The 26,834-nt window shown below is 47.4% G+C and overlaps 1 protein-coding gene across 3 annotated transcripts in view; it reads right to left on the reverse strand.

Annotated features, from left to right (window-relative positions):
- The window catches only part of SLC44A2 (solute carrier family 44 member 2 (CTL2 blood group)), a 63,493-nt gene extending 37,255 nt beyond the window's left edge, over positions 1-26,238 (reverse strand). For 2 of the 3 annotated variants that reach the window (XM_083185127.1, XM_083185125.1), the window contains exon 1: positions 25,957-26,238. In XM_083185127.1, coding sequence (XP_083041253.1) covers positions 25,957-25,999 — 43 coding nt within the window. In that variant the 5' untranslated portion in view covers positions 26,000-26,238. Of the gene's footprint in view, positions 1-4,834; positions 4,980-25,956 lie in introns of those variants that run through there. The other variant, XM_083185126.1, reaches the window with a different exon arrangement.
- Between the last annotated feature and the right edge of the window lie 596 nt (positions 26,239-26,834).

Below are 26,834 nucleotides of genomic sequence, written 5' to 3' on the forward strand. Positions count from 1 at the left end.
TTTTCTTCCTGGCTGCTACAGCAGACTGCAGCATCCAAAGCTCTTCTTGCATCAACTACACGGACCCTCATCTCCAGCGCCGATGCATCAAATGTCAGCATAGCGTGTGAGGGCGGCGCAGTGGAAGGTTTCCTCCCTGCGCCGCATACTCACTGTGACACGGCATTTCCTCCGTGCCACGTGATGTTGCAACCCTTCCGCCCGCCTCCTCTGCTGCAGAAGTCTGTCTCTTGGTGTAAAGTCCCAGGCCATGGGCAGGCAAAGGTTCAGGAGCTTTGTAATGGCATCCGCCCGACTGACTTTTATCAACATGGATTGGCAGCCTAGAGCAGTGTCAGACATAGCGTACATCCAAGGTTCCCCACACTGCGCACATATTGCCACAGCCTGCACACTCTACCACTACCTGCCCACCAGCAGCAGGGCAAAGCAGTGCTGTGACTCGCGGGTGGGAAGATGGCTGGGCCTAAAATATGCACCATCACTAGATTTTAGGTAAAATATGTAATAACCAGTGAGAATGGGCAAAATATGCAAATGCGTATGCAAATATGCAAATGCATATAATCCAGTCTCTACTAATTATATATATATATATATATATATATATTTTTTTTCCCATATAAAAGTAATATTATAGCCCATACACAGTAAACGAGTCATGCAGACACTGATATTGGTGGCTCCGGGGTGCATACACACTTGCCGATGGAAAGGAGTGACGGTGGGGAGGGACAGAGGGTTTGGCTTAGTTTAGGGTCAGAACAATGCTTCGCTTGCTGCCTCCCCAAACAGAGGTTGTGGGCTTACAATCTGTGTACAGTTTGTATGTTCTCTCATGCTTGCAGGTGTTTCCTCCCACAATCTAAAAACATTTGAATGTATATTTGAGTCTATGTGGTAGAGAATATTGATTATAAAAGGGGAATATGTGTGTGGTACATAAATAGAAGAAATCATAACACATTAGTGAACAGTTATTTATGTAACCTGACTGCAGAACATCAGAGATGGGACCAGTTATATATTAGCGTAATATAAGCGACTAGATATACATTAGAGGTGCATAATATTCTGCATGCTTTTCCACACCCAGCCAAGCCTAACCTATGGTGAGCGCAGCCAAACACCAGCACACACTGCCGACGCAGATCTTCAACGCCAGACTACAAGTCAACTTGAACAAATGGTCTTCAAAAGCAGGACAGGGATGCCACCATCATATAAGCACCCAGGTTTATATATGTTGTAATGGGTATGGGTCAACAGTTAGGTTGACAAAGGGTCAACATGAAAAAAGGCAGACACACATTTGTATTGTTTTTCGGGGCCCAGGAGAAATTCTGGGCCCCGGTACAACAACTTCCTTGGGCCCCCATGGACAGAGCTCCCCGCACACTCTGCGGACCTGTTGTTACACCACTGCTTCCAAGGTGGATACAGGGACAAAAATTGACACTGTATTGCTTTACACATGTCACACACCCATTACATATTATACCACATGCCATAAAGCTCATTTACACATTATGCCACACCGCAGTGGGCAGTACACATTATGACATACACCATAATACCTATTACATATTTTACCACATGCCATACTGCCCATTACACATTATTCCACACACCATAATGCTCATTGCATATTAGGGGGTTAACATGCTCATTGCCATGGGATTAACCTGCTCTGCCAGGGGTTAACATGCTCGTTGCCATGGATTAAAGGTACCCAAACACGTTACAATTATTGTATACAATATCTCATCTCATTGCATCTCAGTTTTGTGAGGAGATGAGATCTAGTACAAAAAGTATGTGCAGCACATATTTTTTGTACTAAATCTCATCGCAAAACCGAGATGCGATATTGTATACAACAATTAGAACGTGTATAGGCAGCTTTACAAGCTCTGCCATTGGTTACATGCTTTGCCAGGGGTTAACATGCTTATTGCCATGGAGTTACAGAACATGCTCTGCCAGGGGTTACATGCTGACTTCCAGAGTTGGATCTCAGCCCCAGCAGCATGCAGGGAGGCAGCAGACACAGACCAACCAGCCACCCACCTTCCACCTTGGAACACAGTGACCTGGACATGGGTGGGGAACCAGGTCTGGGACTGCTGGGCTGGAGACATGGCACTGGCACCTGCTGCTGGAATGGGATTGTGGGGTGCGGGGTGGGCTGGATTCTGCGGAGTGGGTGGTAATCCCACGTGAGGTGGCGTCTCTGACCGTTCCTCCCAACACCCAGGGACTACCTACCCTAAGTATCCTCCTGTCGCCGAGCCACGGTAAACTCCCAAGTCACGTGGCTGGCTCTCAGCAGGCCCTGGAGTCGGAGAGCGGAATGACGCTCAGATGGACCTCTGTGATGCTGCTGGCCCACATCTGCACTCCCAATGCCGCCGCTGAACAGCTGACTGCGGCGCACTCAGACCCGATGCACTCGCCACCAAATTTTAAAAAAACAAACGGTGTCCAGACCAGGGCCCCCCTGACAGGCCCGGGTAAACTGTACCTGCTCCCCCCCCCCACCCCCTCTCGGCACCCCTGTATGTCGACATGGACACAGTATAAGTATAAAGCTTCTGTACACTATTATATTCTCCCTCTTATGTCTGCATAGATAGGCAAGACTGAAAAACCACCTATTTTTTTTTTTTTTTAAGAAAACCTCATGTCGACCTATTGCGTGTGTCAACATTTTGACCGTGTTGACCTTTTGACGGTCGACTAATAGTGGTCTACCAATCAATTGCTTCCGTTGTAATGTCGGTGGCACTACAAAAACGTGCTTGTAATGTTGAACTGGAGGATGTCAGGTCAGGTCAGCTGAGACCAGTCTAGTTATTCATCATATAGGATAAGAAGGGCAGGTTTTCAGGGCAGTGGTGCAGATGTACTAAGCCCGGTGAAGAGATAAAAGTGGAGATAATGTAGAAGGTAATAGTGCACCAGCCAATCAACTCCGAATAGGGGCTACATAAAGGGCAATTTAAGGCCATTTTGTAAGTGATGTCACTAGATCGCCCCATGTGTAGGGGGTGATCACGATGCACGGACCCGCACGATGCTGGTGCATTATCACCTTCTACTTTATCTCTTCCCCAGGCTTAATACATCTGTCCCAATACTAGTTATACATCGGTGTAAATCAGGGATGGGGAACCTTCGGCCCTCCTGCTGCTGTCGTTGTTGTTGAACTATCCATCCCAGCATGCCCTGCATCAGTTTTGCGATTTAGCCATGCTAAAACTGTTGCAGGGTATGCTGGGATGTGTAGTTCCACAACACCAGAAGGGCTAAAGGTTCCCCATTTCTGGTGAACATAATATCACTGTAGGGTATCTGTACAAGTTATCAGACAGCGGATACGGTTAGCCATACCTCTCCAATTTCCCAGTTGTCGTGGGACAGTCCTGTTTTTTTGGGGACTGTCCCACCGTGGGGGGAGCAGTTGGGATTCCTACCTGCCTGCCGCTGCTCAACAGAGCAGTGGGGAATAAATGCTGTGCGCATGCCTCTATTCAGTGAAACAGAGGGGCTGGGGGCATGGCCAGAAGCTTACACAGTGCTGGCCATGCACCCATACTGACGGAAAGTGGGGGCGTTGTTTGGGCACGCACATGCGTACCGTTCACCGGGACCTAGAACTTGGGAGATATGTGTTAACATTCATGCAGATGGCAGTCAGAATACCAACACCAGCATCACAACTTGCAGCCAGAAGTCCAGCGGCACAATCCAGACATCAATGAGGATGCAGACCCCGGAATCCCAAACGCAAGTACAAGCACGGTTTAGCTAGGTCCGGGGTGGGGAATTTAATGTAAGGTTGTGGGGTAGAAGGATGAGGGTTGGGAGGATGCTGTTTTAATTCAGTCACCCCTTTCACACCAGCTACTCTGCAATTACCCAGCATTTTTTGGGTGCCGGGTCATTTTGGCAGGTGCAGTCGGACCCCAATTCACACCACCAGGTTAAAGCTTTTCAACCCGGTAATTAGCTTAAAAAAACAAAACAAAACAAACAAAAAAAACACTGTTTTTCAGTGTTGTGAAAGAGTCAACACGGATCTTAAGTCCTGGCACTCCGACCCTGCTCTTGACCAGGGCCGGAGTGCTGGGATTTAAGACCCGTGTTGGCCCTGTCACACCACTGAAAAACCCAGTTTTTTTTTAGCAAACTCCTGTGTTGATAAGCTTTAACCTGGTAATTTGCTTCTTGGTGTGAAATGGGTATTAGTACACAGGACAGGTTAACAGAGGAGCAGGACAGGAAATCAGATTGTACCCTGATGTTTAACCAGTACTTAGGAGCAGGACAGGTTATCAGTCAGTACTAGTTACACATGTGTACATAATATCACTGCATGCTATCAGGACAGGTTATCAGGCAGACTAGTTATACATCAGATTAGATAACAGTGCAGGTAATCACATAGTACTGGTTACACATCAGTACAGATAATAACAATGCAGGGAGCAGGGCAGAAAAACAGAGAATACTCGTTATACAGCATTGTAAGCTGTAACAGTGCAGTGAGCAGGACGGGTTATCATGCAGTGCTTTGTTGTGCCTGCTGGGAGGCTACCAGGCAAGATCCAGTATATTAGTTTTGGGCGACCTGACACATTACTGCACAGGACCAGCCACTGTAGTTACTATAGGGTGAACTAGGAACAACATTATCCTAGTGTAGCAGATACTGTGACCACAGCGCTGACACTTATACACCACATTTAGCACGACAAATCCCACAAGCACAGAGCATGTCACAATGTGGGGGTACACCCTACACAGCACACAAACAGCAGCACCACATTACCGTGTTTCCCATAGTAATTCTCCTGATCCCCCATGCTGCTGGGTCTCTCCACCTCCTTAAGCCCACTCCCTGCTCCCTTTCAGCAGCCTCCCCCACTCCTCTCTCTCTAAGCTCTATTTTCACTCCTCTCCCCCCACCCACATCAGCTGGTTTCAGCTACCCAATTACACCTCCCAAACTGGTCTAACTGGTGTCAGGTTTATAAGGGCGGAGGATGTGTGAAGGAGGCACACACAGATGTGTGGTGCTGTAGATGGAAGGTGTGTGGGGGCAGAAGGGGGATATTAGGACCACCAGCACCTATCCAATAATACATAGGGATTGATGGCAATGTTATTAATAGGCCAGAAACTGAAGAGAGGCAGGCTGCTGCTGCTGTGGGGTAAGTACAGACGAAGATGTCAAGGTGGGGGCAGTGTGTCAGTAAAAGTCTGTATGACAGGCACCCTCTCCCCAGGCTGTGCATTGTCTGCCTGGTGCAATGCCCACACAAATCATCGTCTCACAGGTGGCCACAACCAGGGATGGCTGCACCACACCACAGGCTGCATTACATTCTCTGTACGTATGGCACAGTGACCCTTCACTTACTTTGTTACACTTATTATTACGATTACATTCTATATCTAATGGGGCCTACACATGAGGTGATTTCAGCCCATTTTCTAAGTGATCTGACTAGATTGCATAGAAAATGACCCTACGTCGCTCCCTGCGCGGGGTTGCGGGCTGTTATTGTCGGGCGATTAAGATCCTGCATGCATCGGAGAACACTGGCCCCGACAGATCGCTCAGCACAGTTCCCCTGTGTGCAGGCCCCCATAAGGCTCCACAAGGGGTTGGCAGTGCTGTATACATACATGGATATAACTGTGGAGTTTGTGCTTGCGTGGGTTCCCTCCGGGCACTCTGGTTTCCCCCCCCCACAATCCAAAAATATACTGGTAGGTTAAATGACTCCCTTAAAAATCTGTGACCTACTTCCCAACATGACCCTCTCCAGGAGGGACACAATGCTCTGCGTTCTTCTTAATGTATGATTACCATCACCTGTGTTGAACAGGTAAATTGGCAATCATGCATCAAGAGGGAAGTGCAGGAGCAGAGCATTGTGTCCCTCCTGGAGAGGGTCATGTTGGGAGGTATGCTGTGTGCATTTGTACATGTGGTAGGGCATATAGATTGTAAGCTCCACTGAGGCAGGGACTGATGTGAATGTTCAAATATTATTTACAGTTTCTTATATAGTGCATACATATTATGCAGCGCTTTACAGAGAATATTTGACCATTCACATCAGTCCCTGCCCCAGTGGAGCTTACAATCTATATTCCCTACCACATGTACACGCACACACAGACATTCTAGTGTTAATTGTGTTGGGAGCCAATTAGTCTACCACTATATTTTTGGAATGTGGGAGGAAACTGGAGTACCCGGAGGAAACCCACGCAAGTACAGGGAGAATATACAAACTCCACACAGGGACATGGTGGGAATCGTTCCCATGACCTCAGTACTGTGAGGCAGTAATGCTAACCATTACAGCATCCGTATTCTCTGTACAGTGCTGCAGAATATGTGTGTGCTATATAAATAACTGGTAATAAATAACTATGGCATGCATAGAACAATGCAGGGTACATAGCACTTGGCATAGAGTACTAAAACCAAGCACAGGGTAACAATTACCCCTATAATTCTCAGCACACAGTATAGCAGTTATGTAAGAAAGCCCGTTCTCTGCCCGGCCGACTGTTATTCGGGAAAGCGGGATTCTATGTCCCGCCTGCCGAGCACGAAAAGCCTGCCTGTCCACGAGAAACAGGTGTGGATCGTCGCGATCTCGACAATACACGGCCGTTCTCGGCAAAACGGGCCCAACTGCTTTTAAAGTCGATTGCCGAGATGCCTCTTCAATGCTGTCAGGAAAGACAGCACTGAATAGATGCCCGCCGCTATTTCCGATGGGGGAACGAATACCCCCCCAGAATCGCAAGTGAAATAATTAGCTCCACATGTGGATCTTTTTAAAATTTGATACATGCGGATGATATGAAAATATGCATGCACATGTTATGGTTACTGCGTGCAGTGTTAATCTGCAATCTCTGTGATCGACTCTTGGTGGTAACTGGGGGGTGGTGAGCCAGAAGCAGGCGTGTCGCAGTCCTTTACTGTGTCTAAGGACAATGTTGCATTGACACCGGCAGCCGAGTTCAGATGGAGATTCTGTGCTTCCATAAGGCTGATGCAACATCCGAATGTATCAGTAGGAAGTCCATCAGCTGTGGCATAAAATGAACCCACTGTGGCTACATCTGTCTCCACCTCCTTAACACAGTGGTGGCTCCAGAGTTGGGGCTGCAACGTAGTCCAAAGCTCATAGTGGATCCACACCAAACCTCACTGCATGTGACTCTCTGGCATTTGGTGTTGCTGCAGCTAGGGATGGCCATCGATGGCAATTCTGCAACTGGCCATCGATAGTGCTAAACTATGCAATGGCTGACCATCAATATTTTTACATATTGTGTTGTGGGCCAATCAAAACATGGGGGCGGGGCTTCGCGGGTGACGGGAGCGGAGCTATGTTAAAAATAAAAACATAATTTTGCTGTTCCATCGATGGAGGGAAACCATCTGGTTCTCCCCCATCGATGGCAAAAGTATTAGACATCGGCCATGAACCATCGATGATTTTGAATCATCGATGGCCATCCCTAGCTGCAGCCCCATCTCTAGAGCCGGCGCTAACAGGCCAACTATCTAAAAGCCCTTACCCCCCCACGCTACTGCGTTATCACAGGACCTATGAGTGCAAATTTTTAACGTTCCATCCACCTCTTGATAGGGCCACCAATGCAATCATCTTTTCACTTGTCCCAGCATGATAATGGGCAAAAGATGTGTGGTAACTTGGAAAGAGGTGGGGATGGCCTCTGTGTGTGGTAACTTGGCCCTTCACCCAAATTCACTAGTGCCTAGTGTTCACGCTAGGCCCCGCCCCTTTAGTGGCAGAACAGCCTATCCTCTCCCTTGCCAGCACCGCATAAATAGATGCACCATTTTTTGGCCTGGAAAATATAGTGCCCCTGCGCGCCCCCAACTGGGTGGATGTGGGGAGATTTAGAGGTGGAATTTGGGGAAGTCATTTACTTGAACCATCTAATTACTTTAATTCTAACTTTGATTTTTATGGGGTAAATTTACAAAGATGGGAATTCTATTAAAGATGAGGTGTTGCCCATAGCAACCATTGAAATTGTACTTATTTATTTAGCACCTTCTAGAAGATAATAGATATCATCTGATTGGTTGCTATGGGCAACCTCCCATCTTCAGTAGAACTCCCATCTTAGTAAATTTACCCCTAAGTATTTTAATATATTAACTTGAGCTGAATTTGTGAGGAAATGGCGGCAGCGTTTGCCATTCTGCGGAAATTTAGGGAGCATTGGTTTAAATTGCACAATACAGACTGTAAAAGGGCATTTCTGCACTTTAATGCTCTTTCTTTGCTGAAATGAACTGATTGGAAACAAAGCAGTCACTGTGGCATGTGCTATATATATCTTTGGCACAATTCGGAGCTTCCAAATGTTTCCTAGAGCCGGCCAAGTCTTCCCATTCTCTCCATAGGAATAGTTTCCCACTCTCCCTAGGAGCTTCGGAATATTCCTAGGTCTTCTCCATACACTGCATGTTTGAGATCTCCCCACAGACTTTCAGTAATCTCCATCCCTAGGGATGATTAATGACCTTCAGTAAGCACTGGTGTAATGGTTAGTATTACTCACAGTACTGAGGTCATGGGTTCGAGTCCAGCCACACCCTAATGCTGTGTACACACGGTCCGATTTCCTTTCCGATGTTGACGATATAGTCAACATCGGATCGGAATCGGATGCAGATCGCAAGTCTTGGCTGCCTTGTCTATGTAGTGCAGATCTGCACTATATAGTCAAGATTGGATGCAAATCGGATGTGCCTTAAGATCCTATCCACGATCCTGTCTGATCGGATCGTGGATAGGATCTTAAGGCACATCTTCCGTGTGTACACATCTTACGTTTGTATATTATCCCTGTGCTTGCGTGGGTTTCCTTCGGGTACTCCGGTTTCCTTCCACAATCCAAATATATACACTGGTAAATGAATTGCCTTTAAACAAAATTTAACTCAAGCGTATGCACATGTGTTTAGGGCAGATTAAATGGGCCAATGGTCCTTATCTACCATCAAATTCTATGTTTCCCATCATGTTTGATTCTGAGGAAGTTACTGCAATACTACAACTCTGAAAAGCACAATTGTCCCTCCCTAATGCCTAACATTTATACTACATGGCCAAACTAGACCAGGCCTTGCCAACTTGGGACTCTCCAGCTGTTATGAAACTTCACATCCCAGCATTCTGTGCAAAGGTGTTAGCATCCACCCAAAGCAAACATTTGGCAGGGCATGCTGCGACTGGGGATTTTCACAACAGCTGGAGAGCCGCAGTTTGGCCAGGACTGAAGACACTAGTGTAGATACTGCACATTGGGGCAGATGTATTAAGCCTTAACAAGAGATAAATGCAAGAGTGATAAAGGGCCGGATGCACCAAGCTTCAAAAGTGATAAAATGGAGAGTGATAACCAACCAATCAGCTCCTACCTTTCAAACACAGTCTGTGACATGGCAGGTAGGAGCTGATTGGCTGACTGTTTATCACTCTCCATTTTATCACTTTTGAAGCTTAGTGCATCTGGCCCAAAGAGAGATAAACGTCCAGCCAATCAGCTCCTTACTGACTTTTTTCAAACACAGCCTGTAACATGGCAGTTAGCAGGTGATTTGCTGGGCGTTTATCTCTCTTTATCACCCTTGTATTTATATCTTGTTAAGGCTTAATACATCTGCCCCAATGTTTGCAGGCTTGGCGAGGTTTCATCAGATGAGTCAGCTGTTTGTTTTTCTTAAAATGTACCTTTTGTGGTTGCTGCATCTCATCAGTGCTTTGCTTCAAAAAGTTTCCGTCTTATCTGAGTAATGTCTGCACGCTTCAGACATTGGCTCTTGTGAAGAGGTCAAGGGAAAGGTTGCACCTGACAAATTGCTCCCGTGCAGATGGTTACTGTGTGATAGACAAATGCTCCCGTGCAGATGGTTACTGTGCGATAAATGAAGCTATGTCTATGTATCGGTGTTTGCGGGGCTATGGAGTTTAAAGCAAAATCACTTGTTGCCCAGCTGATAAAGTACAAAACCAAGGGAAAGCTGATCATGGTTTTTTTTCACTTCAAGTCTTGTACCCCTCTGAGTTTTTGGTTGCTGCTGAATATTAATGATGACTGCACCATTGTGATGCTGCCAGTGATCAAGCACCTGAATTTCAGAATGGAGTCCCCAGGACACACGCACAGGCAGGGATCAGTTGTATGGCAAAGAGTTGGGACCCCAGCTCTCTTGATGCCACCTTTTCTGTGTTATTGGTACCTATGAACGCCCCAGAGATGGTAAGATAGCTGCGGAGTGGAAGCAATTACAAATCTAGATATCCGATACTTCTGAGGGGCAGCCGACGAGTAGATCTGTGGTTCTCAAATTGTGGGTCCCGACCCCAAAGTGGGTCCCGACCTTCTCAGCATGGGGTCGCGACTCCATGTTGCTGACCATCAGGCTGATGACTTTTCTAATCTCAGTCAGTGATTCAAGGAGTCTGAAAAAATCAGTTGAATTGTCTGTTACTTCAGACTCCTCCCATCATTTTGTGCCTCCACAATGCTGCCATGCTCACTACACATGTGATGACTAGGATGGCCAATCCTGGGATCGGGATCAGCAGGATCCCGGGGTTTTGGCCCCAAAATGTCCAGGATTTCAATCCCGGGATTGGACTATCCAATACCAGGATTTCGCAATCCATTGCCGGAGAGCATCTAAGCACCCGCTCAGAAGCTGCCCGGCTGTTTCAGACCCGGCGTGCAGCCGGGAGAGGTTGGGCGGCGAGTGTGCTGTGTCCTCTGTCACTCACTGTCGGGAGGGTTCTGGCCTCCCTGGGCGGCGAGCGGGTTCCAGCCTCTGACCTGGAGGTGCAGCGTCTAAGCACCCGCTCAGAAGCTGCCCGGCTATTCCCGACCCGGCGTGCAGCCGGGAGAGGTTGGGCGGCGAGTGGGCTGTGTCCTCTGTCACTCACTGTCAGGAGGGTTCTGGCCTCCCTGGGCGGTGAGCAGGTTCCAGCGCCGGAGGTGCAGCACTGTGGCCTGCGCAGTGTGACATATGGGTCACGCCGTGCAGGCCGCAGCACTGCGCCACCGGCGCCAGATCCCGTTCGCAGCACCCGATCTCTCGCGGCCATACACAGCGATCACCTCCATCCAGCATCACAGCCACCGCCTGCCTCCATTCCGCTGCTACCTGCCCCGCTCCACCCCTGTATCCCTAAAAGAAAACAGGGGTGGTTTTCTTTTAGGGATACCAATCCCGGGAATCCCGCGATTGAGCATTTTTCAATCCCGATTTCCGGGATTGAAAAAATGTCCCCGGATTGGCATCCCTAGTGATGACCTGCAGCAACTTGCTGGGCTACCGTAATTATTTTGTCGGTATGCTTTACCTAGAACGGCGCCCACGATGTACATCGCGGCTATCGGTCCACAAATCGCAGGCATCAAATGTGTTTGTGCGGTCCGAGATGCATGCGATTACATTATTTTTTCATCGTGGCCATCTGAAATCGCGTTCATTGAGTCCGAGTGATGCATGAAATGCCTGGGTACTCTTTACTTAGCACGGCGGCCATCGCGGGCATTGAATGCACTAAAAAATCGGGTGCGAAGCGATGCCTGCGATTTCCCATAGGGAACAATGTTAAATGTCTCAATTGACCCGATTTTTCCATAGGAAACAATGTTAAATGGCCCACAGAGGCCAAATAGGCACCCTGAAGTGTGAAATGGCCCCCACAATTGTTAACGCCACCCCACGATCAACGTGAACCCGAAGCGTGGCGAGCGCAGCAGTACGCGTCCTACGACCTTTTCATACCCCCACTATCCACGTCGGCGTGGAGTTGAGAATAGAATAGTGCGGCGAGCCACCGAGCCCGAAGCGTGGCGAGGGGACGCGGATACCTGTGAAGCCCGCGAAGGGACGCGTTTACCTGTGAAGGTATCCGCGTCCCCTCACGGGGCTCGCTGCGCTCGCCACACTATTCTATTCTCAACTCCACGCCGACGTGGATAGTGGGGGTATGAAAAGGTCGTAGGACGCGTACCGCCGCCCCACGCGGGCTCGCTGCGCTCGCCACGCTTCGGGTTGACTTTGATCGTGGGGTGGCGTTAACAATTGTGGGGGCCATTTCACACTTCAGGGTGGCTATTTGGCCTCTGTGGGCCATTTAACATTGTTTCCTATGGAAAAATCGGGTCAATTGAGGCATTGAACATGAAAATCGGGTCAATTTAGACATTTAACATTGTTCCCTTTGGGAAATCGTGGGCATCGCGTCGCACCCGATTTTTAGTGCATTCAATGCCAGCGATTTTTTTTTACCTGCGATGCCCACGATCAAAATCGTGGGCGCCGTGCTAGGTAAAGAGTACCAATGCCTGCGATTATACTGGTTTTTCATCGTGTACATGGGAAATCGCGTCATTTTATGCACCAAATGCATGCGATTTGTGCGATCTGCACGTTTTCCCGCTCACAGGCACATCTGTAATAGGTGGAATGACCCTTATTCTGCATAGTAACATCTGTAATTGGTCTATTAAGTATTATTCTGCATAGTAACTCATGTTTACATGACAGTTAACATTACATTGCATAGTACATCCCCCTGTCTGAGACAGCTTCTCAGATTTTTCTTTTGTGGGTAGTTTTGTTGGAGAGTAGAGCTGTGATTTGAGAGATAGTGTTTTTTTGGTGATTGCTGTTTATTGGAGACTTACTGAGTTCCAGATTCTTCAGTGATTCCTGATATCCTCTTTCCTGAACCTGATTGTTGTGCTGATTCCTGACCTCATTCCTTATTCCTGTGCCCTGTATTCCTCGTTCCTGTGTCTCCTGAGTCCTGTGTCCCTACAAGTGATGGCATCTGCAGTTAATGTGTTCTCCTTGCCCCAGACGGAGGTGCAGGCTATTGAATTTCTGCAGCAGTATCACCTGTTGCCAAAGGAGGCAACTTGTGACAATGGACATCCAATGAAGCTGAGACACAAGAAGGGGATGTGGCGCTGCCACGTCAGTCTGCCGCCAGAAAATCAGTCTGCGGGCGGGACTGTTTATCCCTGGATGCCGGTTGCCACTATAGTGCGTCAACCCGAAGCGTGGCGAGCCCACGAGGGGCGGCGGTACGCATCCTCCGACCTTTTCATACCACCACTATCCACGTCGGCGTGGAGTTGAGAATAGAAAGTGTAGCGAGCCACCGAGCCCGAAGCGTGGCGAGCGCAGCGGATACCTTCACAGGTATCCGTGTCCCCTCGCGGGCTTCACAGGTATCCGTGTCCCCTCGCGGGCTTCACAGGTATCCGTGTCCCCTCGCGGGCTTCACAGGTATTCGCGTCCCCTCGGGGGGCTCGCCACGCTTCGGGCTCGCTGCGCTCGCCACACTTTCTATTCTATTGGGGGTATGAAAAAAGGTCGTAGGACGCGTACCGTCGCCCCTCGCGGGCTCGCCACGCTTCGGGTTGACGTTGATAGTGTGGTGGCGTTGGCAATCTTGGAGGGCCCCATTTCACACTTCTTGGTGGTTATTCAATCAAATTTGTGGAATGTGGCCTATTTTACATTGCTCCTGGTCTGTGGGCTATTTAAAAGAAAACCAAAATGGTTTCCAATGTGATCTGAAGGGAATTTAACATTGTTCCCTATGCAAAATAGTTGAAATCGCACCCATCGCATCGCGGCCGTTTTGGTTGTGCACGATGCGACCGACGGTATTTCAATGAAATATAGAAATACTACGTGAAAACGTTGGTCGCATCGTATGTGACAATAACGGCATGCGATGTACCAGCGACCACCGCGATTGGCGCCGTTCTAGGTAAAGAGTACCATTTTGTCTAAATATTTTGTATTAATATACATCGCCGCCCTTCGCCTGGCAGCCGCCGCGATGCTACCGCATATGTACTAACATATGCATCTAGCATCAGGTTGCGTTGACGGAGACCCCTGCGATACCTGTGATATGGTCTGTGGGGGTCTCCGTCACATCCCGGCGGCTGCCAGTGTCCCCCTGCGTCTCCTCCTCCCCCCTGCAGCCGGATGTCCTCCCGGCTGTGACACCTGCTGGGGGAGGAGGAGACAATGGAGGATGGGAGGGGGGCGCGGACGGCGATAGAAGCCCATAGGATACCCTGCCCAGCGGAGACGGGGCGGACGGCTAATGGTAAATAGGAAAATGCGGTAAAACCCCCGTTTTACTGCATTTTACCTTTAGTATATCCCGCCCTTAGTGAGAATAAGTTTGTCTGTAGGTTAGGAACAAAGCTTCGAGCTGCAATCCCATTCTGTCAGCATGGCAGGAACCCATGTGTGGGTGCCCTGCACTGCCAGCAGTGACCAGACACAGGAAACATTTAGGAGACCAAAAGAGGTGCACCTAGGTTTTACAATAGGAAAGATTCTTCCATACTTTAAAGTGATGAACTGTGGTGTTTGGTTGCCAGAAAATGCATTTATTACAGCTGTGAAATTAGATCTAATATTCAAAGAAATACTTATTACTGGTCATTACTATTCATGATGTCAGAGTGTTATAGTATAATGCATTATAACTCACTCAGCTATCACCGTGGAGGGACATTCCACGGTGATATCTGCCACGCTTACTGATGACATCACAGGTCATTAGACTTGCAGGAAGTTTGAAATGATGTCCTGGCTCACCACGGTTATAAGGGTAGTGAAGTTGGGGTTGGTGGGGTCACAGCATTCTACATGTTCCCCCTCTCCCCTTTTGGAGAGCGCATGGGTATTTCCTGACTTGCTCATTTTAAACTGAATCTGTGCACAGTACTTGCACCCAGTGTCTTTGATAATCCTTTTAGAATGTAAGCTCATGTCAGCCAAGTCTTCTTCACCCTTGTATAGTGGTTTTATATGATGAAAAATAAAATGTAATAGTTTGATGCTTTTTAAATGTATATTACTATACTATATGTGGGTAAAAATAGGTGCATGGCCTTAGACCGCAGAAATGCACATCTATTGCTGAATGACTGATTCATGAATCATTGTGAATGCGTTGCTGCGGGCTGAAGAGATGAGATATTACCAGCCATCTCCTGAATGAGGCGTATGAATGTTCTGTCAGACACACCCAGTAATCTATACAGCGTCTGCAGCAGAGAATATAAATGTTTCATGTGACCGTCTCGCTTGTCTAATTTAAAGGAAACCCGGCAAAATACATGTGTCGTCCCCCCCCCCTGCCACCGATACTGTGGTTTTCTTCAGGTGTCTCTTGGGAGGATAAATCGGGGCAGGTAGCGGACTTGGTAGAGTTCAGGGGAACAAGATGCCGTTACGTGGAGCAGGAAACGGGCTACTTTCTTTTTCAGAACTTTAATCTTTGAACATCTGTTTCCTACAGAAGGGCATGATTTGGCCGGGCCTAGGGTGTAATTACAGGCTCTCACTGAAGAACATATTTTTATCTTGGAAGGAAACATAACCCTCCCCCCTATTTTATAATCCAAAACACATTCAGCAGAAGCACATTTAACTCCTTGGAGATTGGAGCCGGTCACCACAGTCAGGGCCATTGTCATTGGACACTGCTTTTTAATTCTCACTACCGGCCAGATGTATCAAGCTTCAAAAAGTGATCACAGCCAGCCAATCAGCTCCTACCTGTCATGTTACAGGCTGGGTTTAAGGACAGGTACGAGCTGATTGGCTGGTTGTTTATCACTCTCCACATTATCGGTTTTTGAATCTTGATACATTTGGGCCTACCTGACTATTTCTGAAACTTTATTCATTTGGTTTTTTTGTTTGAACAGTCCAAAAGAGTTCTGTCAATCTCCAAAAAGAGTCCTATCCACCACGTTCTCTCAAATTTTAGATGTCATGGCCAATAGAAGCCTATCTTTTTTTGCATTCCTTCGGAGATTCGTCCCAGTGTCCCCTGCGTCACACTTGTCATACTACACGTAAGTCCTAAACAAAACACAGCCGTCTTTGTTGAATTTAATCACAGTGTCTAAGTGGATAGGCATTAGGTCAAAGCCATATGGTCACAATGCCCCCTGTGTCTCTAGGCTCAAGTGCTCTACAAGCTACCTAGCATAGACTGGTCCACAGTGACGGACAGGAGGGAATGAGCTGACACCAGCCAGGAGGTGTGGCAACGACATAACCTGCTATACCCAGGAGTAAGCAGTTCCAGGTGTTGCTGATAGGAGCCTGGGAGAAACGGATACATATTCTGTTGTAGGAGCCAAGAAGTGGCAGTGGGAGGAGTCAGTAACAGGCGATTATTGATGGTGATGGATCTGCCCACGCAGGTTACCCAAGTACAAATAACCATGTCTATGTTATCTGCAATACTCTGTGATCGCCTTCCACAGCAAAGTCATCCTGTCAGGGACAGAATGAATGTATGTTCCAAATTGTCACAGGTTTGGGCCTGCAACGTCCCTCTCCTGCCTCCAGCCGGGCCCACTTCGGCTCCTCAATGAATTCCATACAGAGATTCATATTTTCAGCTCTATTGAGGATTTCAGACAACAGAGGGGAAGCGGTCTACAATTGGTCAACCTGGTCATTAGGTCGACATGAAAAAGGTCGACATGTGTGTGCATATTGGTATATTCAATTGTAGTCGAAACTGACGTCTTGTCAGTAAGACGACTGTTTCCAACTTGAATATGTTGGAAGGAGTTCCGACCTATTCAAAAAGGTCTGGTTTTTTTTTTTTTTTTTTTTTTTTTTTTTGCGGCAGGACAGAATGCTCCGATCTGTCAGAAACCACATGGATTGGCGAGATAGCTGTGGATCCACGTGTTTTTGTTAGAAACGTGACCAAATCCGACAGGTATTGGCCCCGTTTCCGACAATCTCAATAGGACTTTGAAAAAAGTCAGATTGAGGCAGGGAGGATGGTGCAGAGTGAGCAGCAGCAGCTCTCCAGGCGTGGTCCTCCCATCCATCCCCTCCCCAGTCGCTCTCCCGGCACGGTCCTCCCATCCACCCCCTCCCCAGTCGCTCACCCAGCAGCTCTACTGGCGTGGTCCGGGTGAGCAGCAGCGGCCCGATCAGACAGTTGGATTCGGCCGCTGATTGAATAGGGCATGTCCGATCCATTCCGACAAATAAATGCCGGAATTGATACGATATTAATTGAATATGCCTAATAGAGTGCCGAGCTTAGAGAGGTACCGTTCCCGAAGCATGGCGAACAAAGAGGTACACTTATACGTCGTCTGTGTCGACTTACTGTAAGTAGACAGACACAGAAAAAAAACCCTCAAATCTACCTTTTTTATTTCAACCTATTGTTAGTGTTGACCTAATGCATGTGGACCTATTTCATGTGTCAACCAGTGACTGTCGACCTACAGTGGTCCACCGAACGACTGTCAACCTAATTTCTGTCAACTCTATGACCCAAACCATAACAGAGCATAAACAGGTTGTGAACTAGCGCCACCTAGCTTCCAATGGTTGTATACAGAAGTAATATTGTCCTGTGCATAGGTACAATATAATAACTTTATTTATATAGCGCTTTTCTCACGCAAGTCACTTTACAGGGGGCCCAGGACCGACAAATAGGCAGGGCTCCATTTCCCCTTCTTGAACACCTGGCTTGCCCAGGGAGACCTCCGCTGTCGGCAGCGCTTACCGCACTACCCATCATGGGTCTTCAACCTGTGGCCCTCCAGATGTTGTGAAACTACATGTTCCAACATGCATTGCCACATATTTTTCCTATAAGAGTATGCCAAAACTGTCAGGGCATGCTGGGACATGTAGTTCCAGAACATCTGGAGGGCCACAGGTTGTAAACTTTGCTTATGACAAATTATACTTTATAGGGTACTCTTTACTTAGAAGGGCGCCCACGATTTTGATCGTGGGCATCGTTAGTAAAAAATCTCGGGCATCTCGGGGATTGAATGCACTAAAAAATCGGGTGCGATCAACCGACGAGATGCCCGAGATTTCCCATAGGGAACAATGTTAAATGTCTCAATTGACCCAATTTTCCTGTTCAATGCCTCAATTGACCCGATTTTTCCATAGGAAACAATGTTAAATGGGCCACAGAGGCCAAATAGGCACCCTGAAGTGTATAATGGCCACCCGAATTGTTAACGCCACCCCACGATCAACGTCAACCCGATGCGTGGCGAGCGGCGGCGGTACGCGTCCTACGACCTTTTCATACCCCCACTATCCACGTCGGCGTGGAGTTGAGAATAGAAAGTGTGGCGAGCGCAGCGAGCCACCGAGCCCGAAGCGTGGCGAGCGCACGCGGACAGCTGTGAAGCCCGCGAGGGGACGCGGATACCTGTGAAGGTATCCGCGTCCCCTCGCGGGGCTCGCTGCGCTCGCCACGCTTCGGGCTCGGTGGCTCGCTGCGCTCGCCACACTTTCTATTCTCAACTCCACGCCGACGTGGATAGTGGGGGTATGAAAAGGTCGTAGGACGCGTACCGCCGCCCCGCGCGGGCTCGCTGCGCTCGCCACGCTTCGGGTTGACGTTGATCGTGGGGTGGCGTTAACAATTCGGGTGGCCATTATTCACTTCAGGGTGCCTATTTGGCCTCTGTGGCCCATTTAACATTGTTTCCTATGGAAAAATTGGGTCAATTGAGGCATTGAACAGGAAAATCGGGTCAATTGAGACATTTAACATTGTTCCCTATGGGAAATCTCGGGCATCTCGTCGGTTGATCGCACCCGATTTTTTAGTGCATTCAATCCCCGAGATGCCCGAGATGGGCGCCCTTCTAAGTAAAGAGTACCCTTTATAGACTCCAGGCCTGGGGCCCCCTGTCTGTCTGGGCCCTGGACTGGAATCGCCGCAGACCCCCCTGATAGCTGCCCTGTTGGGGGGAGGGGTGAATAATCCAGGAGTCACTCTGGTGGAGTGAGAGCGTACATGTTTTTTTTTTTTTCTAAAAAGTTTATTTTTAGTTTTGCAATTAAAGACAGAGAAACGTGTATGCAAATAACACATAAGAAATTGGGAAAAACAAAGAAATAACATACATATGCCTTTCTGCTGTTTCATCCTCGATGCCATCTCGCCACCACAAATTGAATATTTCTAAAACAGAATTAATTATATTTCCACCAATAAATAGTAGTCACCAACCTGATATCTCTATCGCTGTTGACAATATGACAATCACTCCTACCTCTCAAGCTCGCTGCCTAGGTGTCATTCTTGACTCTGAACTTTCCTTTGTTTCCCACATTCAATCTTTCTCGAAATCATGTTACATGCACCTAAAAAACATATTCAAAATTCGCCCTTACCTTACACAAGACACTGCAAAAACTCTAATCCATGCTCTCATCATCTCATGCATTGATTATTGCAATAGTCTCCTTATTGGCCTTCCCCAATACAGACTCTCACCACTACAGTCCATCATGAATGCAGCTGCGAGGCTAATCTTCCTAGCCAGACGTTCATCGTCTGCAAAACTACTCTGTCAGTCACTTCATTGGTTACCTGTATTCTACCGTTTTCAATATTCAAAATTCTTTTACTCACACACAAAGCGATAAACCAAACTACACCAACATACATATCTTCTCTTATCTCAAAATATCATCCAACCCGACCTCTATGCTCCTCACAAGATCTACGGCTCTCATCCACACCCATTACTCGCTCCCATTCCCGACTGCAGGACTTTCCTCAGGCTGCACCCACTCTGTGGAATGCCCTCCCAAGCACAATCAGACTCTCCTTCAGTCTCCAAACAAGTGTTCCCTGAAAACTCACCTCTTCAGGCAAGCTTATCAAATTCCAGAACCAGCCCCTTAACCTTCATATACTGTTCCTATCCTTACTGTACAGTCCCCACATATCCTCTCTCTTTCTTTTTTACATTTTCCATCCTCTGACCCCTGGCCAAACTGCTGGGTCACCGTATCATACAGCACACCAAGAATTGGTGGAACTAATGATTATTTCCCTATATATTGTAAGGTGGCAAGCAGGGCCCTCATACCTTTGACTGTCTGTAAATACCCAGTTTGTTGTATCAGTCTCCTATTGTAAAGTGCAACGGAATATGCTGCGCTAGATAAGAAACTGTTAATAAATAAATACATATAATATAGAGATCGCCATAACTGCACTCTTAGCAGATCCAAAATATTGTAATCTAAGCAAAATAAAGCTGGGTTATCACAGTAGTCAAAAAGTCGGTAAAACAAGAGTACAGTATAACAACAGTAATAACAAAACAAAATATGATACACATATAGTAAAAGTTATAGTAAAAGCATCAAATGGGGTTGTGAACCAAATGGAAGGAATATTAAAATGTGGAAACGAGATAAGAAAGAAATGGAAAGAAAGAAGAACAGCTAATAAAGGGAACATGACAAATTTAAGGAAATTTACCCTGAAGTCCTTTAAAACTGGCCTGCTAGTGGGATAGGCTATGTGGGCAGGGGGAGGAGCTTTATTTGCAGCATGTCCCGCATCTTGTTGATGGCTTGGAGAGGGAGAATAAGTGGTGTGAGGAGGCACACCGGGGTAAGTATGAAGCATTTATAAAGGAGAAGTGGCCTATGGAAATCAGCTGTTCTGTATAATTTTATATTATGCAAATTATAGATGTTAATTAATGCTGATTGGTTGCCACGGGTCACCTCTCCTTTGGCTCACTTCTCCTCCCTTATCACTGCTTAATACATCTACCCCAGAGTATCTTTCTATTACCCCAATGGCCATGTGAAGCTACATCATGGGTTGAGTCACCTTTAAATAAATAAAACAGGCCAAATTCATACATAAGCGTGGCGAGCGGACGCAGAATACATGTAAAATAATCTGCGTCTCCTCGCGGGGCTCGCCATGCTTCGGGCTCGGTGGCTCGCTGCGCTTGCCACACTATATAAGTTCAACTCCATGTGTAGTTGGATATTGGGTGTATGAAATCACCCATGGCTGACTATACAATAAAAAATTGGGTCTTTACAATAAAAAATCACATTGCATTGCATTGCATCAAATTGCATGCCTTAAGTAGTGGCATGCAATGAAAAAATCGGGCGCTCAGATAATACACAAGTACCACATTTTTTTTTTTTATTTTTTTTTTTTTCCGAAAATATAGGGGCCATAACACAACATTACATTCAGCTAGGATCAATAGACGTTGTTCCTCTCTTGCCGCCGCCCCCCCTAACCCCCCACCATACTAGGCATTACCAAAAAAAGCGCCTTTAAAAAAACCTCAATCTCACTTTTTGTAAAGTCGACTGATATGCACTTTGCCGCTCTGCTTTCAGCCACCATCGCCGCCACCACTCTAACATCCCGTTCCCGTCTCCGCAGCTCTGACCTACTGCCTCCGCTGCAGAGCTTTTCGCCCGGCCTGATGAAAGCTCCTTGGTCCTGCTGCTGCACTGCGCTGGTGCGCGGTGACGTCACCCGTACACCCGCGCAAATGCACTACTGGGAACGCAGAAGCCACAAGAAGCTTCAGAAGAAATTTGAAACTACTGGGGGCTTTACACATTAGAAGATGATCGAGATCTACCGGCGGAAGGTCCGCGATCGACGGTTTGGCCACCTCTACTGTAGATGTTTGTATTGTGGTATACTGAGCTTGGAACCCAAAGACCCTTGTACTCTGATTTAAGGAGCCTGGAACCTGTATACATTTATAATATGATACTAAGTCTAGAACCTATACACTTTTTCTATAGTGGTATTCTGTGTCTGGAACATACAGTATATAAGTAGGGCCCTCTCTCCTCATGCGTTTTGAAAAAAATACATTTTATATATAATATACACATACTGTATATCTACCACCATGATAGTTGCTTCAGCGTCCTGTCTCCTTTATTTACCATGTACTTGTTAGGCGCTGGGGAACCCTGGTGGCGCCATAAAATTAAAGGCTAATAATACACTGCGCAAGTAACCTGTATACCTTAGTACTGTGATACACTGAGCCTGTACACCTTTTATATTGTGGTACTCTGAGCCTGGAATCTGTATACCTTTATACTGTGATGCTCTCAGCCTGGAACCTGTATACCTTTATACTGTGATACTCTGAGCCTGTAAATCTGTATACTGTGATGCTCTGCGCCTGGAATCTGTATACATTTATACTGTGATGCTGAGCCTGGAACCTGTATACCTTTATACTGTGATGCTCTCAGCCTGGAATCTGTATACCTTTATACTGTGATGCTCTCAGCCTGGAATCTGTATACCTTTATACTGTGATGCTCTGAGCCTGGAACCTGTATACCTTTATACTGTGATGCTCTGAGCCTGGAACCTGTATACTGTGATGCTCTCAGCCTGGAATCTGTATACATTTACACTGTGATGCTCTTAGCCTGGAACCTGTATACCTTTATACTGTGATGCTCTGAACCTGGAACCTGTATACCTTTATACTGCGAGCCTCTGGGCGTGGTGCCCAGATTGCTCACTATGATACACAACTGGAAACCTCTATATTTTATGTAATAATATACAGAGCCTACACATTTCACATAGACATCAGTGGCTGGGTTATCTACAGTATGACCACGGTGTACACGCAAGCAGCATGCATCCTCTGGTTACCACTTTGGGCCTTATTCTAGTTCACTCTTTCTGACAAAATCCTTCTTAGTTGGACAAAACCATGTGCACTGCAGGTGGGGCAGATATAAAATGTGCAGAGAGAATTAGATTTGGGTGAGTTATTTTGTTTCTGTGCAGGGTAAATACTGGCTCCTTTAATTTTACACTGCAATATAGATCTCACTTTGAAGTAAAACCCCACCCAAATCTAATTCTCTCTGCACAAGTAACATCTGCCCCACCTGCAGTGCACATGGTTTTGTCCATCTTAGAAGGCATTTGTCAGAAAGAGTGAACCAAAATAACCCCCTTAATAACGTCAGCCACCATCCTGCCATGTGATCAGTTTCAATTCCCTATTCTCACGGTTTGTCTGCATGTTATGTGTCAGTCCTCCCACATCTGTCCAGTCCCACCAGCCTGTCTGTGCATTACCGATTATCTGTTTATATTCAATTGATGGAGAGACAGCATGATGTCACTACAATGGATATACAGATGCATACTTCCTCATCTAGCCCCCAGACGTAATGATTTGCGGCACACAGGGCACATAATAGTGTCCATCTCCCATGCAACTCAGCATGCTTCATTATTTGCCGGGCTGTGACTAGTTGCAGCCCGCCAGTCACACCTAGGAGTGAAGGGCCTGCGGTTCAATTGTGGTTTTGCGCCCGATTACCTGTCTTAAATGATGGAAGATCAGATATTGAATTTTTCTTTTGCACACATTACACCCAAACAGATGCGTTATAGCTAAACCCGACTAAACTATGGGTGCAACGCAATCACCAGAGACTGCAAGCTGAAATGCCGGCAATTGAGCAACAATTGAATTAGTCCTTGAGGAGCCCAGCACTGACAACTGGCAAAAACAATTGAATTCCCCGGAGACTCCTACTGTATGTGGCTCAGCTTCCCGGAGTCTCCATAGCCTCATCGTTCTATGATGTCATCATGTTTACAAGATTAAGCCAACCAACATACATCTACAAAGAACAAGTCAGGCCTTAAAAACTACATTGAAAGCTGCTGTCCTGTTTTAGATAACCCTTTCTCAATGATAACCCATTCTCAATGATCCTTTTAGCTGAATGTATGTATCTGCAGACGCATGGACAGGGGCTCTGAAAGGATCAGCTTCCCCGGATGATGGGAGGTCCCAGAGCTGATCGCACAGCCCCGCCGGCAGTGAAGTCTATAGCCCAAAGGCTACAATGGGCTACCGCCATCTCAGAATGGCAGTGGCCCCGGGACCTGATGCGATATTGACCAGTATTGACACTTTGGGTAGCACTGCATGCACCATAGAATCCTATGGGGATGCGGCTGCTGGCGGTGAAGGAGGGACTGCAGCAGGGATTGGAGATTCATGCTGCAGTCCCTCCTATAGGGAGAGGGTATATGGGGTAATAGGAGGAGATATAAGGGGTGATTCAGCAAGGCTCAGTAAGTAGCGTACGTTCACTGCTTCACGAGCACTTAAATACCACCCGCCGGATGAACAAATGCCCGCCCCCCTTCGCTGAGCAAATGGCAACATCTGAATTATTATTATTATTATAATTTTATTTATAAGGTGCCACAAGTGTTTCACAGCGCCGTACAAAGGAACAATACAGGGAGACAAAGCTTGGTATAACATTGAATAAATAACAAGAATACAGTACAAATAAAGAGCGCACAGTTCAATACACATTACAGCTTGGATATAAGTAGTGAGGACTCAATCAACATACAACTAGAGGCTTGAGGCCAATGATGGAGATGAGTATGCAGACGAAGATGATCACTGAGTGTTGGAGTATAGGAGAGCTGTGGGTGACATGTGAAGAGAAGAGGGCTTTGACAACAGGAGGGAAGAGGGCCCTGCTCGGAGGAGCTTACAATCTAGTAGGAAGGGGAGACAGACAGATTACAAGAGGTTAAAGCAAGTGGGTGGTGGTTAGATAGCAGGATGTAAACAGGCAAGGGGTCGGAGAACCATCTGGTTTATGCAGTGGAAGGGTACGCTTTGATGAATAGGTGAGTTTTCAGTGCCCGTTTGAAGCTTTGCAAGGTCGGGGAGAGTCTAATGGAGCGAGGGAGTGCGTTCCACTGAAGGGGTGCAGCACGGGCAAAGTCCTGTACTCTAGCATGGGAAGCAGTGATCAGGGTGGAGGAGAGACGACAGTCGTCAGCCGACCGCATCTGTATGCGAATGGATATGTTTGCTGACACATACATTCAGATGTGGCCGTCAGGGCCGGTGCAAGGCACCGGAGCGCCCCAGGCGAGTCGGGGTGGGGGCGCCCCGGTGCCGGGGGGGGGGGGGGGGTGTACCTGTCCTGCGGCTGTGTATATAAAGCTTGCGGCGGCGGCAGCGGGCGGTCCCTGCAGTCAATAACAAATAACGAGTGCTATCCGTCTGGCTACGCGGAAGCGCTTCTGTTGTGAAAACACTGGCCGCACGGCGCATGCTGATTGGCTGAATCTCAGCCAATCAGCGTGCGGCCAGTGTTTCCACAACAGAAGTGCTTCCGCGTAGCCAGGCGGATAGCGCTCGTTATTTCTTATTGACTGCAGGGACCCCTCGCTGCCGCCGCCGCAAGCTTTATATACACAGCCGCAGGACAGGTACCCCCACAGCACGAGGGGGGGCGAAATGCCGCCCTCCAGTGGCCGGCTCCCTAGGCAAATGCCTAGATTTGCCTAGTGGTGGCGCCGGCCCTGGTGGCCGTACAGGTGAAAAGTCATTCGATGGTCGCCGATTTTTCACCCACTTGCAGATAAAAGTCTGATCTGACTTTTATCTGGGCCGGAGATGGCTGATTAGGGGGCGGGCTCTGACGTCATGTGACAATATCCACCCACTCCGTGCAGGTTCAACCCACCTGCATTGTCCTGCGTCCGCCCTCTATCTGCCCACTGCCTGCCCCCCTCTGTACGAACATTTTGGCGGCCTTGATAGTCACCAAAAGCATTTGTACAGTAGCCCTGCACATGCGTATAATCAACTATACGAATGCGCAGAGACGCACCATCGGTCCCTGGCGCGAATACACTGAGGTCGATTCTACCTGAATCAGGCCCATAGGGAGATGGTATATGGAGTAATGGGTGGAGGTATAGATAGCGCTTATATAGAGGGAGTTATACTGAGTAAATTGGGGAGACAAAAACACATATAAGACATACATCGCTGTACCATATGTAGAACATACACACACACACACACACACACACACACACAGATATATATATATATATATATATATATATATATATATATATATATATATATATATATATATACACACAGTTAACGTATACAGTATGTGAATGGCAGTTTTCTCACCATAATCTCCATCTGGGGGAGTCTTCTCTGGCTCATCCTCCATAGCAGTGCGCTGTCAGTACTATTCCAGATGTCTCTTCCACAATATAGCGCAGTCCCGGCTGCTACTCCAGAGCTTCTCTCCCTCTATAAGTCCAGCTCAGCCCAGTGTGTTAGTGCATGTATGTATTGGTAAGCAGCCCCCCTGTTTTCCAGGCTATGTCCTCCTCCTCCCCCCCAGTGACGGGAACAGTCACAGTGTACTCCTCAGCCCCCTCTCCAGACACTGACTGCTGCACATCCCGACGTCACATTCACTCCTGCAACATCCTGGCCACGCCCAGGCCCTTCACAGCTACTGTACCCCCGGCGTAGACTTGACCAATAGGAAATGAAAGGGGCGTGGCCAAAGTGGGTGTCGCACTGATGGAATGCAATCCGCTATATTCATATTTCATACACAGTCCCCAGGGGCATAGACGGAGGACTCTGTATCTGTCACCTGGGGGCGCTGCTGCTGGTGCAGGGAATTCAATGGGACATTTCCTCAGTTCCCACACCCAGTCCATCCATGTTATTATTTGCCAACACGCGCTTATCTACACACCTGTGTATAAAACATTGTGTATGCAAAACAATTGTTAGTAACTGGTGGTTATATTAATTACTTGTTTAATGTGCTTCAGAGTCCAGTGTTATACAAGGGTGGCAGTATTAAGTTACAGGCACCTGTACACATCAAGATGTTACTAATGGCTTGTTCTGTATAATTCATGTTGGGTCTGTCAGGATGTTGTTAACCAGAGCCCTTTTGTATAGTGCACAGTGCCCAAGGATATGCATCTGTACCTATGTTGCAATAGTCTAGTCGTTCACCTCGGTTGGTGGAGGTCATACAT

Source organism: Crinia signifera, chromosome 4 (assembly GCF_055691185.1).
Source record: "Crinia signifera chromosome 4, ASM5569118v1, whole genome shotgun sequence".
Classification (NCBI taxonomy): Eukaryota; Metazoa; Chordata; class Amphibia; order Anura; family Myobatrachidae; genus Crinia; species Crinia signifera.